Source organism: Amblyomma mixtum, chromosome 3 (genome assembly GCF_055824585.1).
Source record: "Amblyomma mixtum isolate Tamu chromosome 3, ASM5582458v1, whole genome shotgun sequence".
NCBI classification, from domain to species: Eukaryota; Metazoa; Arthropoda; class Arachnida; order Ixodida; family Ixodidae; genus Amblyomma; species Amblyomma mixtum.
This window is the reverse complement of record NC_143014.1, coordinates 144863910-144880739: the sequence shown is the minus strand read 5'-3', so window position 1 is coordinate 144880739 and position 16830 is coordinate 144863910. Positions and strand designations below refer to the sequence as shown.

The window sequence follows — 16830 nt, the reverse complement described above, 5'->3', positions numbered from 1 at the left end:
GCAGTAGCTTTGCAGAACCGGCTCTGTGTATTTGGTAAGAGGTTATCTGTAGCTGCTGAATGGAAGCATACGACTACTCAGCAGTAACTGCCTTCGTGATATTCATACAGTGCTTCACAAATGTGGTTAGAGCTTAATATATAGTGGTTGGTTTGTTGGTTACACATCTTGACAACAACAGCGCGGTCGCAACACGGACGAGAAAGACTGCCACTTAATTGAGTCTGATATGGCTTTTTGAGGCAGGGGTATTGTGAACTATGGCCCAAACGGAACCTCATCTATCACAAGTTCCTGTATCGAGCGATAGGTCACTCGTCGCCAACGAGCGCCACAGGGCCACAGCGCGTCCTTCACGCGCTCTACTAAAGTATTCGGAGCGATGTTCTGAGTCGCGACAGCTGAGTTAACCGGTTCTGACCTCGCCTCGTACATGCTGCTCTCTTTGCTATTTTGCCTTAGTATCGCAAATTTCTTGCTTTCGTACACTGCATACTTCCTACTTGCTTTCCATGGTGTTCATCCTGCACTTATAAGGGAATAATTACTCATTAGCATCCCCTCAAGTGCAGCCATACATCTGCAAAGGAAAGCTGTAAAGCTTTCACAGAAACTTTGCAGCTGAAGAGAAATTCTTTCTGGTCCAGGGCCCATGACCGCTGCCTGTCTGCGGCAGTCACTCAACCAACTGAGCAAACCAGGACTGCTAGTAGACGATAGATCAGGAGTGAAAGGATCAACTCAAAGTGGGAACGGTGTTGGTCCAATCTTTAGGGGTATCCCCCAAGGTGGAGTAGAGAGCCTTACCATCTGTTAGCTGTCCTGATTAGCTCAGTTGGTAGAGTGACTGCCCTGGACAGGTGGTGGTCCTGTGTTTGAACCGCAGACAAGGACGAATTATTCTTCAAAGTACGAAGTTTCTGTGAAAGTTGCATAGCTTTTCTTTGTAGCGTTATGGCTGCACTTGGGTGGATGCTAACGAGTAAGTACTCCCTTAATAGAAATCTATCCCACCTTGGGAGATTCTCCAAACAATGGGCCAACACTGTTCCCACTTCTAGTTGATCAATTCGCTCTTGCCCTACCATCTGCTAGCCATCTTGGTTAGCTTGATAGAGCGACTGCCCTGGATAGGCAGTGGTCCTGGGTTCGAACCCTGGAGCAGGACGAATTGCTCAACTTCGAGGTTCTTTTGAAAGCCATGTAACTTTCCTTTGTAGCCATATGGCTGTGCTTGGGTGGATGCTAATGAGCAAAAACTCCCTTATTATTAATATACTCCACCTTGGGGGATTCCCCGAAATATTGGACCATCCTGCACCTTGCAGCAGTCCCTGTATGAGGATAGAAGTAAATTTTATACTACCACTTACCACGGCCAGTAAGTACAGTACAGCTGAACGCATCATTTATGAATGTATCTGCCTTTGTAAGTCCAGCGGTGTTGTGTGTGTGCCTCGTTGTTCTTGTCTTGCATCTGTTTCGCTGGTTCCACCTTTGCACATTATGAACCAACTAGCCCAGCAATTTACTTTATTGAAGTATCTGCCTTATGTTTAGCAGCACTTGTAACTTGTACACAACAGGTAGTCGGCTTTCAGCAGGTGAGCACGAGTAGGGTAGAGATCTTTGTTAGGTGCCTGTTGGTGAAAAATGTCATGACACGTGTAGTGGTGAACGAAACGTCAAGCTTATTTCGGTAATAGCATTACACTGAAAATCCGAAAGTCATCAAGCCACAACTTGTTATTGCATCTATTAACGGCACCCCGTTTCAGAGGAGGCAGAGTCTCCTGGAAGCTCAGCTTATCAGTGCCATCCAGCTAGAGTGGGCCTAGGTTCTCTGCACAGATATGCAACTCCCTGTCCTTTATAATCATTTGCAGGCTGTATATAATGCATGAGCAGCTGAAATCGCCCATAGCTATTTCTGAATATAATGAGAACGTGACCTGCATTACCGAACATGCCATTTGTCAAGGCATTCTGCTGTGTGGTGGTACAGCAGCATTCCTGTCTTGCGTAAAAGCACTGAGGAAATAGCTTCTTTTACCTGCTTTGACCCCCTCTTTTATTCCTTTCTTCATGGGACATTTAAGGCGTCCTTCTGGATTGAGACAGTCGCTGCACCTTTTCTTTTCTCATAATTACCACACCAATCATAAAAACAATAGTGCTTTAGTGTTTTGCAAGATGAAAAGATCACAATGGTGTGTCTTTCCCCAGCACACGTATGGTGAAATCTGTTGGCTTGCATTGGGCATTTCACCAGTTCATGTATAGTACCTTTGAGCTAAAAATGACAGCATCAAAGTGTAATGCCAGGAGAAAAATGCTTGACTTGAACAAGCCAATTAATTTGTCCCGACCTGTCTTGCAATATCAGCAAAGTCCATTTCATGCCACCAGCTAACAAGCAATGCGAGTTTAAGGGGCTCCTTGAAAATTGCTGCTCAACTGTACTGAATTCGCTGACTAAAGAATATGGGGCATGCTTTGTTTATTTTATTTTTCCATGTGCTGGAATTCTACTAAGAAGCATTAGCACACATAAAGAGGCCTCAGTCTTTGGACTTAATTGCACATCTGGGAGCAGTGCCAGCCAGGCGGCAGTCTTTAAGTGACACCACAGATGCCAGCTGCCCTTCCAGCACTGAGCAGGTTGGTGCTGCTGAGTCCAACTGGGTTCAAGAACCACGGCCTGTAGAGCCTGGGGCACATTACCTCCTAGATAAGGTGAGCAGAAATGTACTTGGTAGGTGTTAATTACTGGTAATTTAGGCATCCCAACTAGATGGTATAGCTATCTGCACTTTGTCTCGGCGGAGGATGTAAAGTATGGGTATTTTTGTTATTGACTACTTCAGTTGGGCACTTCTTTGCAGTTAGTGATCTGCAGATGTATGTTAATAAACATGCCAGCTTTTAGATTTTGAAAATTTTGGTTTTTCTTGGTGGCTGCAGTGCGTTAAATTCTGGCTCTTCCTTCATGCAACTGTGAAGCTGGTTGGCTGAAGAGAGCAGGCAGCTAGTGCCACTCCTCTAGGGCACAGGTTAACAGCCGGTGTCATTTGCTCTTTGTGCCCTCCTGCAGCTGGGTTTCAGTTTGACGTGGGCAGAGTTCCAGAATTTCTTAGGCTAAAACACTGAAAAGGATCAAATTTCTCAAAATCTAAGGCATGACATAACATTTTCTTGCACTAAGCTACGGGTTGCTCATGTCTCCCTGTGGTGACCACAAAGTTTAATAGACATCCACTAGCCTGGCTACTATAAATTAATTCAGTTTGTCTATTGCCAGATGCCCATCACTGCTGGTAGTCAAATTCTAAAGAAACCAGCTTTTTACCTTGTAAAGCATATTTTTAATAAGACTTCATCTTAACTGTTATCCTGGATGTGTGTGTTTGTATGTGTGTGTATGGGTGCTCTGTGTGATTTGAGCAAATTGTTGTAAAAATGTGTATTTTGTGAGAATGAAACTGGAAGAGTGTTGTTGACATTTGTTTTTACAAGGTTGGCTATCATCTTTTCAACACTAATCTTTTAATTACTAAACTTTTTAAACTTTTGGAAATAGGTGATATTGAGTAGCAACCGCACGAATTGGGACTGGGACAAAGAAAGGCACACAAGGATAAGGTGAAATGCTGGTATAGGCGATTTGCGTGGCTGTGCCGCATCACATTTCACATCATGAGATTCAAGCTACAAGGTGCACATAATGAGGTTTATTATTTCCTTCGAGGGTGGTCCAAGAGTTTTGGGGGTTATTCCTTTTGAGATTGTTATTACCTTATTAAGGACTTGCACTTCTTGAGTTACAGGGCTTGGCTCATCACCTTCCCATTCTCTTATATTTGTTCATTCTTGCTTTTACTGCAAAGAAGCACACTGTATGCTTTTGAACTGATGGGAAGAGTAAATTTCTTTTTTGCTTGTTTGGGCCACTCAATTCCATGCCATATGCCTCTGTCGACATTAACTGGATGGCCTCAATATGCATATGAGAACACCTTCGCTCTGGTTATTGTGATTTTAAAAATTTACTCTTGGAGAAGGTACTCTGTTGGTAGTCTTCCATTAATAATCTTTAGAAAGGTCTTGCTTGTCATTGTTTCAAGAAGTAAATGTGTTACCTTATTACTGCAGCACCTTTTACATGTGCTTAGCACTGAAATCTGAATCCAGTGTGCTGCAAGTGTGGTTGTCTCGGTACTACACGTCCACTAGTTGGAGCCATGGGAGTGCCTCTGTAGAGGTTCTCCTAGTAACACTGCCATCTTTTTTGCTGTTGCCATGAGCCTTGCATAATATCTGCTTGTCTATACTTAGGCTTTTTGTTCTTTGCTGAACTAGTCCCATGTTGTTTTAGTAAAATGCAGGGCTTGATGTTTCAACAGTTGAAACTAATTGGCCATTAAAGGATAGTGAACAAAAAATCTGCCACAGAGTTTTGTGGTCCAAATGATAGCTGTGGCACTGAGAGTGACCAAAACAACACTCTTTTGAAACAGAAATTAGGCACCTAGCGGTTGCCGGTGAAAGCTGTCACAGTACGGGATGTGACATCAGCCTTACCCGTTGCAGGCTATCACCAACACGGACTGCACGAAAGTGAATGCTTTTGACATGCTTTTGCTTCATTGTATAGTTCATTTCGTTCAGCTTCCTTGTGTCCACAGTTCAAGATTCTCTGCCTGCATCTCATGGTTGTATACTTTTGGTGACTACTTGCCTGCTTCGGTTAGAATTATTTGGAAATCCCCATCGTCTGCAGCAACAGTGAACCAAAAGAGCAACATTTTGCAGAGATGGTACCAGTGCCGCCATCTTGCGCCTGCCAGAGGAACGAGCAGGCGGGGATTCCTGAACTGTACACTGCCAAGCCAGCTTGCCTATGGCGCTGCTGAGGGTATATGGGAGGTCATGCCCACCAGCTCATATGCAGGTGCTCGCTGAGTGCGGCCGTTCTCAAAACGCCCAAAATACAGCCATCCGCTCAAAAATAACCGGAATGATGACTGTATACTTGGGTAATCGTATCTTACGAATGAAAATCTAGCGCTTTCTCAGTATTTCCAGATTTTTATTCAGTATCCCTTTAAGTATACTCTTGTAAAATGAAACTAACTTTGTTTGAATTGACTATTTTTGACATATTCTGCCTAAGATGCACCAACCCACAGTGTTCAGAAAGCTTGTTTGATGTAGTTCCCTTACTTCATTGAAGGTTTTGCAGGATTGACCAAGTCAAAATATATTAACCAGAAGCACAAGTAGGATACTGCAGATTGTTTTTATATGTGTTATATGCAGCAATTGTTTTGCAGAAAAGCTGTCATAAATTGTTCTTTCTGGATGAAGTTTATAACCATCTTTAATGCATGGTTCAGTGGTTAGCAGCTAGGGTAAGATCAACAGTAGGGCTAGTTGGCAGCCAGCAGTGGTTAGTGTTGGTTGGTGGCTGGTAGATCTTGTCTGTGTGTCCTTTTTCCCTTTTTCTTCGTCGTTCATTTGTCCTTGCACTGTTCCACCTGAGGTGTTATGACCTAGAGCTCATAATTTTATAAACATACTTCCGAATAGCTCCAGTGTTGTCTTTATGCTGCTGAACGTACGCTGTATGTTTGAGGGTTAAAATATCAAGGCTTTCTTTTGAGAAGCAAGACATCATAGATGAAGTGCAAGTCATGTTTTTGTAAAAAATGCTAGCTCAGCAGTTCACTTTTCTTTTGTAATGTTTTGTGAAAGAGAGCTGTGGTGCCAAGTTATGCACGTTTAATTTGTGAGCTGAGCAAACAGTGCACTGGTTACTATTGCTGCCTATATACCAGGTGTGAAACCTTGTGTGTATGTAGTTTAAGTTATGTTTAGTAGTTTATTATCTAATAGTTATTAATGGGTTTTTGGATGGTGCAGGACCTGACTAAAAGACTTGAAGAAAAGAACAAGCAACTGCAAATACAGCTTGAAGATGCACAAAAAGTCAGCACGGAACAGCTGAGAAGGTGGATTTCGTTTTGTTTTGTCCAATGCTTTTATCGCTGGTAATCCATAATACAAGCTGCTTAAAAGGGCACTAAGGGTAAATTGAAATTGGCATGTATCACTTGATTGCTGCATTCTAATGACAAAGATGTTTCTTTTACTGAAATTGAGGATTTTGATGAGCTAGAAAAGGCCATAAGGTGAAACTGAGGTGTCACCATAACCGGTCTATTCTGTAAGTAAACTGGTGTGCATCGACACATTTAATTTTTTTGGCCGCCGATTCCAGAGGCTAGGATACACCGTCATTCACTTCAAAATAGCGATTATAGAATCGTTTTCAGTGTATACATTACAAGTTTGAATCGAGTGGGAGGAAAATCTGCTAAAAAATTAAAATAAAAATGAAACTGGAAGATGCAGTTTCTAGATGGATAATTTTTGGTTTGCTTGTCATTATGCTGAATCACCTGTGTAACATCAGATTGTTCGTGAACTCATCATCTTTTGATCACAACATTGATGTGCTTTAATGTTTCAGGATCTGTTGGGTATAGCATTAAAAGTAATCATCATGACAATAATAATCATCATCATACTAAATGTCTCCAAATCTGGTTAGGTTCTGATCTAAAATGGTGGGGCTGCCACATTGCATTTATTTGTGCTGCTTTTATACTCCACAGTACTCTTGAGGGCTTTATGAGATATTTAATATGTTAACTAGTCAAAGCTGCCATCTTTATTTGCTCTTAGCCATGAACATGTATTTTCTGTGTCGGGTTCCATCATGGAATGAAACAAATAGCCTTTGCAGTAGTAGTTCGGTGTTACGAACAACACTGGACAAGCAGCATTGGTATTTATTGCTGGTTGAACTGGAGGAACCTGGGGAGTGATCGCTAGTTGCACTGGAGGAGCCTAGGGAGGTGGGTATATTCAGTATGGATCATCTGGATTTGATGTTTTCCTCACTTGTTGTCATTTTACAATTTGGCTTGCAAAGGGTTAGCATCATCTGCTGTCCAAAGTTTACCCATTATTGTTGCAAAAAATATGCATCTCCAAGTGAATGTGTGCATTAGAATCATATTTAGTAGTTTGTCAGAATGGTACAACATGATAGTTGTTTGGTAACAGCAGTGAGAAAACTGTTGCCTTGGTCTTATTTTGCACTAATTTTTGCATGAAACGTCTGGTTGTAGCCAGTTTACATTTTTATTTAATGAAAAAATAAATTCAGTTTTATGCTGCTTGGGTATGAACCCAGGGGCAAATTAATGGGTCGCTCTTGGAGAGGGCAGTTGGGATGGGGGGGGGGGGGGGGGGGGGCGGACCCATTTGAGCCGTGTATTTCTTGAACTTTTTTTTTCTTTAAAAATAGGCTTCAGTGTGGTTTTCCTATGCAATATTTCTCACTTGAGAAGGGCAACCGATCTCACTGACCTCCCCTTAAATCCGCCCTGTATGAACTTCATATTTAGGGACCTGTCAGGTACTCGGTACCTTTTGTCCTTGACCTTTTGGTTTTCTGTGCATGTATAACTAATAATGGACAAATGAAATCAAATGAATGTACTGTTGTGTCTCATTAATACAACCCCCGTTAATGTGGATGACTCGTGATGGATAACATTTCTGGAGACCAAAGTTTTCCAGTGTATTTATGCCTCTTTAGTATGGAAACTTGCTGTCCAGAGAATGGACAGTGTGAAAATGGGCAGAGACCATTGGGGTCCATCTATTTTTCTTTGTTAATATGGACAGCGCTGAGAACAGAACCTCAACTGCCCCAACAAAATCTTTCCTTTCGAGTGTTTTGAGTGAAGGGCACCAGTGATAGGCAATGTGAAAGTGCAAATGGCGCCTGTCCGTTGTCTCCTCGTCTCTTTTTGTGTCGTGAAATCATTTGCGCCTAGGTGGGTTTTTTCCCAAGTTTCAAGATGGCTGAGTGGTGGCCCTTTCTTTTGTGTGGTTTTACGCTATACATTGCCAAGGAGCATGCTTGATGTGCTCTAACATTTGCGGTATTATATGAATGGCTGTGAAAAAAACTTTCCCTGCTGCCTGTGCTGCATTGACAGCCTTATTCAGAAGCTGTCAAAAAAAAAGGAGTGCAGATATGCACTAGTGGTTCGTGGGAACCACTAGCGCATATCTGCTAGGTGATTCAAACTGCACCACATAATTTTAAGCTAATGGTGACCAAGATAATGCACTTGGAGTTGCCAAGATTTTGTCTTAATTTCTACTTCACTGCCCACCACTGTGTACAGAACCAAGTCTTAATCACAAAGTGCTTTTCCTGAGCATTTTTTTTTTATTTCACAATTTATTATACAGACAACTCGCTTGTGAGCATCCTTGGGAACCACCGTGTCTGTATTAACGAAGCACTATTGTACTGCCTTTCTAGGCGTCACAACAGATTCTGAATTTCTTGCCTTTGGCAACTGGTATCATTGGACCGTCAAAGCTGTTTTTTGCATGCCAGGACAGTGATAACTGCTGCTTGCATGTGGGCCTTGTGATTTTGAAAAGTTTCTCGGGAATATTTTTGTGGTGGCAACGTTTAGAAAGCAACAGCTCTGATTTCAGGTGTTGTACCAGTGTAGCAGAACCCAATTTTCTATCTTTAGATGAAACTCACCTGCGTAGTGAGTTGTAAGCAACCCTGAGCTTCTTTGATATCCAGACAGTTCCTTTCTTTGTTCTCGCTATGTAATCCTTACTGTGACTGCATAAGTGTTGCATAATTATCCTTACTTGAAAGGTTTGGCTGAATCATTGCTTTATTCTTTCAGTGATTGTATTTCATGGCTCTCTCAGTCTAGTGTTATGTATTCACAGCATTTTACTTTTAGTAGGTTTTGCTGTTTGACTCAAGCATCAATACATTTCTATGATTGAAGTTGCAAATTTGTTAGCACACCAAGTGGAGTGGCTGTAGGCCTTCTTCCAGTCACGTCTTCTTGTGTGGAAACAGCTTGGGGCAATGCTTGACTGTGACTGCAGGCTGAAGAGTTTAGAGGAGCAGCTGGAGCAGCAGCAGGCCAGAGAGCGGGATGAGACTGCTGCTTTGGAGAGGATGATCCAGCAAGTAGAGTGCAACCTGAAGACAGCCCTGGTACATTTCACTGTCATCAACTACTTGCTGAACGTTGTCTTTCAAGTTTACAAGAGCATTGTCAGTGTGTAGCACTGGGCAGTCAAGGAACTGCATGCCTGACTTCACTTTCATATTGCATCCAGAATCATGGCTCAAAGTGGTTTGTGCCTGCTGTATTGATTCTCTTGAAGTGACACCAACGAAGCTTGTAGGAGTTCATTTGTGCTGGTACCAAATAAAAGCTTGAAAATGTGAGACACAGCAAGGGTACATGTTTGTAATGCTTATGGCCATTAGTTTTGCCCTTTTGGCATTTTGGCTTGCAATGCTCTAGAGTGAAACTTGAAGAGCTGACTTGCAGTAGCGTTGCTTGCATCCTTGATGTAAAAATGAAAGTCAGAGCAGATGTAAGGCTCAAGGTCCTAGCATTCCCTTTGTTTGGGAACATAATGTTGCCATTGATTGTTTTTGCCGGTACAGTGCTGACATCTAAACTTAATTTTTAATTAATTCATATTTTTGTTGAAATCGCTTGCAGGAAACACTTTCTAAATGCAGAAGCATTTTGCAAGACTAAAGCATAATTCTTATGCAGAGTAGTTATTGTTTAAAGTAATTTCCTCTAGTGCAAATGCTTGTGATACAAAAATGTTGACCGGGCTGAATCTTTACTAACAAATATAAGTCGTGACCATTGTGGCCATTGTTTGTGCACAAAAACCTGTTTTGAGTCGTTGCCGTGGCTCGAGCGGCAGAGTATAGAGGCCAACAAGTTGGAAATTTTCACTGCTACGTGCCACTCAATTGCTCAATTTGCTAAGTCGCTTGCATATGAACCAGCCTTCAGAAGGTAATCCTTTCTGCTCTTCAGGTTCTCATTTATGGGGCTTAACGTCCCAAAGCAACTCATGCTATTAGGGACACCGTAGTGGAGGGCTGTAGATAATTTCGACCTCCTGGGGTTCTTTGGCGTGCTCTGACATCGCTCAGTACACTGGCCTCTAGCATTTCGCCTCCATCGAAATGCGACCACTGCGACCAGGATCGGACTCACTTCTTTCGGGTCCGCATCCGAGCAACATGACCACTGAGCCACCGCGGCGGCTCTTCCTGCTCTCCAGTCGTGCAACAGTGCACCCTCATTAGCAGTTTACGACAGCCATCACCAGACTCCGCAAGTGCTACACCTTCATTGCCACTGATTGGCATGGGTAATGCGGCCACATGAGGACTTAGTTTTCTCCCCTTAGTTTTAGAGAGCTTGGCATGTGCAGTCTCATCCAGGAAATCCTTGTTCTTTAGTTGCTGGATATAGCTTGGTTGCTGGACATAGTTCAGTTGCTGGACACAGCCTGTGGTTTTGTTGAATCTGGCCTGGAAGTGTCACTCCTATCCTGGTGTGGCTAAATATGGCTCAGTATCCTCATGTGGGTATCCAAACATTCTTGGTTTGTTAGCATAGTTTATGCAAAAAGCTATCTTGTTCATTTTCTGTCGCGCGTGTTGATTTTAAGAGTAACAACTGCTATTTATGTAAGCATGTGTTGTTTTCTTTGTTCTGTGGGCACAGACGGCTGTAATTGGCTTCTGTTACATTTCTCTTGCTAATAGGGTGGGGAAGCAGCTTGCTAGGTAGGTTGCATAGTAGAGGAGAGGATGGTGTATCACCTTTGTCATTCTTTTTGTCCTGTATTTAGTCCCACATTCAATGCATTATGTGGAGCACCAGTTATGTGATGGTTTGGCCTGCATGTGGCCTGCATCTTGCTAGTAAGAGTCCATGTAGAGGACACTGCAGCAGGTTTGTCGACTCACTGACAAGTTGCAAACAGGCTCCAAGTGTAGGGTCAGCAAAGCAGTTTGATTTTTCAGATATGTGCAGTGCACACAGGCTCACTACAACATTGGTTGTTGTGGTCCTTCACGGGGTTGTTGTTTATGGGTGAAGGCTTCCTGGGAAGACCATTAAGCCACGCACAGTTGCGGGCAAGGTCAGCCAACTGGAACTCACCTTGCGAAGCCAAATGCAGCAACCAAACCCTCTGCAGAGAGAAGAGGCACAAAATGCAGTAAATCCCACGAATGAACTAAATGTAATGCAACCTTTGAAGTATGCTGTCCATCTCCTTCCCTGTGCTTTCCCTCGATGTTCGGCTCTCCCATTGGCCGAACACCATCATGTTTTCGCGTGCTTTTTTCTTACTTCCTCCTCTCCCAAGGTGCCAAACAACGCAAGTAGTGCATACAAGCACCAATGCGATACAATCCAATACTCGGTGCAATCAATCTATAGAGTGTCTATTAGTTGAGCGCTGCATAAGGGGAGCCACTGTAGAAAAGAGAGAGAGAGAAGGAGCTGCAGTTCATGAGTAGGAGAGAAGAGTGGTACTACCTTTGCTCACTGAGGGGTGTTAGTGTGCAGAGGTGTCCATGGGTAAGGAGCCCTCCTTTTGCGATAATGGAATGCTGTGTCGGAGGGCTGCTGAGGCCAGCTGCTTCAGCACTGTTTAAGTGCAGGTTTTGGGAGTGAAGAAAATTGTATGCCAGACAGTAGGCTCTGGTGCCACTAGTCGAGCTTGCAGCTTCCCACAGCCTCGTAAGAGACTTTGGCCTTGCTATCTGTGAATAGGTAAAGTGGCTGCATTTGGGATGGGTCATTTTGCAAGCAAGAAAAAAAAGCGGCCATAGGGGTCACCACACATTTATGAAATAAGAATGCTTTTAATGGCAACAAAATGCAGTTTAAGACAGCGGTATCCAAATACTGGGAGGGTATGCTGCCATTTACAAGTGATCTGACTGTGATGGTAGTCTCCTTTTTGCCTGCGTTTTTGCAGCAGCTTCTGTGTCATTTCGCAATGATGCATTGTGACTGTATTTCGTTTCTTTGTTGAGCAGTTCATTCATGGCTCATAGGGTTGTGCTGTCATGCTTAATTTCAGTGATTGAGCTGCTATAGGCATGAACAAATAGCATACAAAATTTTTAAGATTGCACATTCCTTAGCGAAGAAAGCACTTATATATAGACCATTTACAGATAGCAGTTCGCTTTATACGCAACATGTAGCGCTACTAGGGCCGCTGCCACCTCTGGCCTCTTCAGCCACGAACTGCTACTCTGTAGCCTGTGTCATATGTCAGGTGTGTTCTGCGCGGATAGCTGTTAATGCAAGGTGTCTGGCTCTGGGAGAGGGGCACGGGGTTGCAAATAAAATAATAAAAAGTATGTGTCTGACCCAACATACAGAGGGGCTCATTGTCAAGGTGTTTAAAAAAAATAAATATATGTAGTGCCACACCGAGCATGTGGTGGTGTGTGGCATAAAAGGAAAAGGGCAAAAAAAAAAAGACTCCTTGCACAGCACACGGCAGGGGCTCGTGCTCTTATCAAGTCTTAAAAAACTCGTTACATTACTGCATTAATGAAAACTCCAGCAAAGATCATGCGGCCTTGTAGACCATCAATGAGTTCAAGCGCTGCTCAACAACACTGTTGTGAGCGTGATCAAAAACATAAGTGCCGACTTCGTCTAGGTCCTGAAGCACACACCCCTAAAGCTCAGTGAAGCACAGCGAAGACAAAACCCTGACGCTGGCAGGGAACCCGTATGAAACGTAAGGAGCAGCACGATCCTGAGTGTCTTGCTTGGGAAGCAGAAGCTTCCAGGTTACAACAAGAAATCATAATGGTGCCTACAGATACATTTTAGTGTCAGTTCGACAACCAACCATTTGGCTTTGAATCTACTGTTTGTGACATACTGGTCTTTGAAAGGCCTCAATCATGAAAGACTGTTAATTTCCTTCGTCGGTGGTAATTAAGATAGCATGCACATCCTAATCACCGTCATAGATAACTATAACCACTACTGCAGAAATTTGCAGCATCAAGTGAGGGCCGCCTGCGAATTTTTTATTGCTGCTTGTGGACAGATGCCAACACTATTCAAAAACAATGCACTGTGATGTAGGCAACAACGCTCCTGTGGCCAAATCGGCGGAAAATTTGACAGAGCAGCCTACATTTGGAGGTCTTAGTACCTTAGACTGTCAGTTTTCTGAGAATTTTTCTTGACGTGCATTTTTCTCTCTTCTTTTTGATGTGCATGTTACTGTAAGAACATAACATTTATAGGATTTTGTACTGAAAAAATGACAGAAAAAACATAAATCCCGTGCGCCAACTATATTCAGCGCTGGTATTTGCTGGGGGAACAGCTTGTAATCTTCAGAGCAGTAATACAGGGTGTTTCACCTAAGACTTTACCCAATTTTTAAAAATAGGCTTTCTGAGTTACAAGAGTGCTTTTTTCAGCATAGCATTGTCAGTGGTATAGCACTTCAGGATACAGCTAAGACATGCTAACTAGCAGGCTGGTTAACTAATATTGAATAGTTTTTAACTTATTTTAATGCCTCATCATTGTCGACAGAAGGTTTTCAGCAGAGGTGTCATGCTTTTCGGTTTGTCGAAATGGTCATGACATCAGAGTGCGCGGATTCGAAGTAATGAGGTCACCCACGGACACCTAACACCTCCTTTTGGAGCACACGACAACTAATAAAATAGTTGTCTTCTGCTCCGACAGGGGGCGTAAGGCGTCCGTGGGTGACCACATTACATACCTCATTACTGCGAACAGAGCCACGGATACAACCGAACTCATCGAAGCAGAGAGAGAGTTATGCTAAAGAAGCAGTCAAAGTCGGCAGTCAAAGTGTGTAGTTGTAATGTGTAGTAATAGTGTGTAGTCAAATAAAGCACTAGTACAGCACAAACAGTCTCGCAGTCAATGCCAAACAGTACGCCAGGAAAGGCTTTTGCCTTGCAGCACTTTAGAGAGCCAAAGTGCCCCCTGAATTTTTTTAACTATTACTGTTAGGCTCCTTAATTACTGGGAGGCATGTAACCCACCAAAAGTAAGAACCATATCAGTTTTTAGAATTTTGAAAACGCAGTTACCCACGGCGCTGTGGTCCAGCAAATGTTGGCTATTTCAGCGAGTTACGTGCACTGGAGAGTTGCTTTGCCTGCAAGCTTCTCAAAACCGCATGTATCTTGGTGCGATGTAGCCAGAATTTGTTGGGCAACAGTGCCGAGGGTAGCTGCGTTTTCTGAACTCTAAAAATTGGCATGGATATTAATTACGGTGGGCTACATGCCTCTCAATAATTAAACAGCCTAACACTCATAATTAAAAAGTAAACTATTCAGTATTAGTTAACCCACCTGCTAGGTATGTTTTGGCTGTATTCTGATGTACTACATTGCTGAAAATGCTATGCCGAAAAAAGCGTTCCTCTAACTATAAAAAAATCTGTCTTTAAAAATTGCCTTAGGTGAAACACCCCGTATATGTATTGCTGCTTGTGCAGCAAAAAGTTTGTGAACTCTTCCAAAAAATATTGTTCCCAATTATCTTAAAGCCTTTATAGTAGGGGTGTGTGAATATTCGAAATGTCGAATACAAATTGAAAATGTTTCGATTCGAATATTTGAAAATTTTCAGATATTCGCCAGTGACCTCACCGACTTTCATAAATTTGGCCATGACAAAACTGCAATATCTGAGCAAATTATCCAACGATAAGAGTTTAAAGTGCCAGGAGAGCAATACAAATGCGTCCTCTTCACTTTCTTCTGCGGCGTTTATTACGTGGACCGATCGCATTCGGCCGCTGCTAAGCTCTACCTTGAACGAAATATCGCAAGTGGGCTTTTCCACATATGACACCTGGTAACAAGATGGTCAATAACCCGCTTCACAGCGAGAGAGTGCGCTATTTTTTCTTTGATCCTTCCATAATGCGTTACGTGCTTAATGCCTACACCTGTGGCGTTCATCCTGTCGCCTTTATACTCTCCTAGCATGAGGTCTGCCATCTCGTTTTGGTCAACTATGATATGCGGGAAAGCCCACTTGCGGAACTTTGCATGAGGCTCCTGAAGGCGCGAGTCAAGGTGTCACAACAGGCACACGATCATGTAAAAATCCTGCTTATTGAAGGTGAACTGTGACCTGGACAGCTCTTAACGGTAGGCGTGACAAATATCGAAGGGACCCTGTCGTCAGACCAAAAATAGCCTGGCCGCGAAGTTTCGGTTTCTGAGTTTTGCCGCTAGCCCGCGGCGATGGTAGATGTCAGCCCGCGCATTCGCCCATTGTCTGAACCCATCTCCGCACTGGTTTCGAACGCCAATTGGCGTGTGGCTTATAAATATTTTTCCTATTTAGAAACAGTCTCTCCATTCCGACGCCGATGTGCATTCCCCTTACTTACGTCCGCGTTGTTCTTCCAGTACACCGAAACTGCGTGTTCGACACGGGCTTTTTAAAGTGTTAGTGCAATGGAGCTTCCTCATCCGCATTTTTGCATTTTCGGCTTTTTTTTTTTTTTCGGGGAGGCGCGGGCAATTTATTAATCGACCTTCAGGTAATTCGGGCATTTCTTCCGGCCTCTTAAGGCCGGTTCACATGCAAGCGACTGAGCGATTGAGCGGCGCGTCGCAGCGAAAATTTCCAACTTGTTGAAACCTCGCCGCTCGTCGCAGCGACGACTCAAAACAGGTTTTTCCGCCGCAGCGACAGAATTCGCTAGCATTTTCGCTGGCATGTGAAACAGGCTTTAAACTCCGAATTAATGATGTCTTACCAGCCGTCATGCTATTTTTAGTTGTCAGTCATGTGTCATTTTATGGATTTCATTTTACATCGCATTTCAGGTTGGATGCTGTTATGCTATCTAATCAAGTAGTGTACATTTCTGTGCACATCGTGCTTTTTATATGGTGCTGAGTCAGTCTGGTTTCATTTATTTCAGTTGCAAAGAACATGCACCATTTTGAAAAACATAAGTGCCACAGCATTTGCCTGTATATCATTTTCTGAAGTGTTTTTTTCATAGTGAACAGATATTCGGTAATCTATTCGATATTCGAAGCCATTTTTCTTCATATTGTATCCAATTCATATTTGAAAATTTCAATATTCGCTCACCGCTACTTCTTTATAGTGAAGTCATCAGATGGAGGAGGCATGCCATAGTGTGCATGCCGTCAACCTTGGATGGTGACACAGTTCATAGAGCAGTTGAAGCATTTAAAATGACTCTTATGCAGGAAACACTGGTGAAAATTCGCATGATAGAATTTTATATACTTAATCTGATTCCAGCTAACTACACTGCAGTACCTGTATGCCAGCGCAGTATGGTTTTACATTTTCCAGGGCCTGTTTGAGCACCTCAGAGCACTTAAGCTGGCCTTCGAGCAACTTGCATTGTTTCTTGGAAGCAGAAAGTAAACGGAAGATAAAATAATACACATGGGCATAACTGGGGGTGATCACATACACGTTCATGTTAAGGTAAAATAATATATGAGGGTTGATCTAGAAGAAAGGTTCTCGAAAAGCTCTAGCCACACGGGAAGGTGTGAGGCGAAATCCGGCAACACTGTTGCATGCGGCTGTTCTCCCACTCTCTGCGCTTCGCTGCACCGCTCATTCTTGGCTCAGCAGCCGTCCGATGTGGACGTTCCCATTGTTGATCCCGCCAAGTGTGAGCTTTGTTCGATAATTCGCTTTTTGCATGCCAAAGGGACTTCACCCGCGTATATTCATCGTCAGTTGACAGAGGTGTATGGCGACAAGTGTATGTCCGTTCGACGTGTCCGAAAGTGGTGCAGGGAGTTTAGTGCCGGTCGGAAGGAAGTCCACTGTGAAGAAT

At 43.2% G+C, this 16830-nt stretch overlaps 1 protein-coding gene across 4 annotated transcripts in view; it reads left to right on the top strand.

The window, feature by feature from the left end:
• LOC149352264 (uncharacterized) overlaps nt 1–16830 on the top strand; it is a 37010-nt gene that overhangs the window by 1013 nt on the left and 19167 nt on the right. For 3 of the 4 annotated variants that reach the window (XR_016290721.1, XM_089581425.1, XM_089581427.1), the window contains exons 2-4: nt 2537–2736; nt 5923–6011; nt 9007–9118. Coding sequence is in view for 3 of the 4 variants with exons in the window: in XM_089581425.1 (XP_089437551.1) it covers nt 2537–2736; nt 5923–6011; nt 9007–9118 (401 nt within the window). In the remaining variant the exon portion in view is untranslated. The remainder of the gene's footprint in view (nt 1–2536; nt 2737–5922; nt 6012–9006; nt 9119–16830) is intronic. The other variant, XM_089581426.1, reaches the window with a different exon arrangement.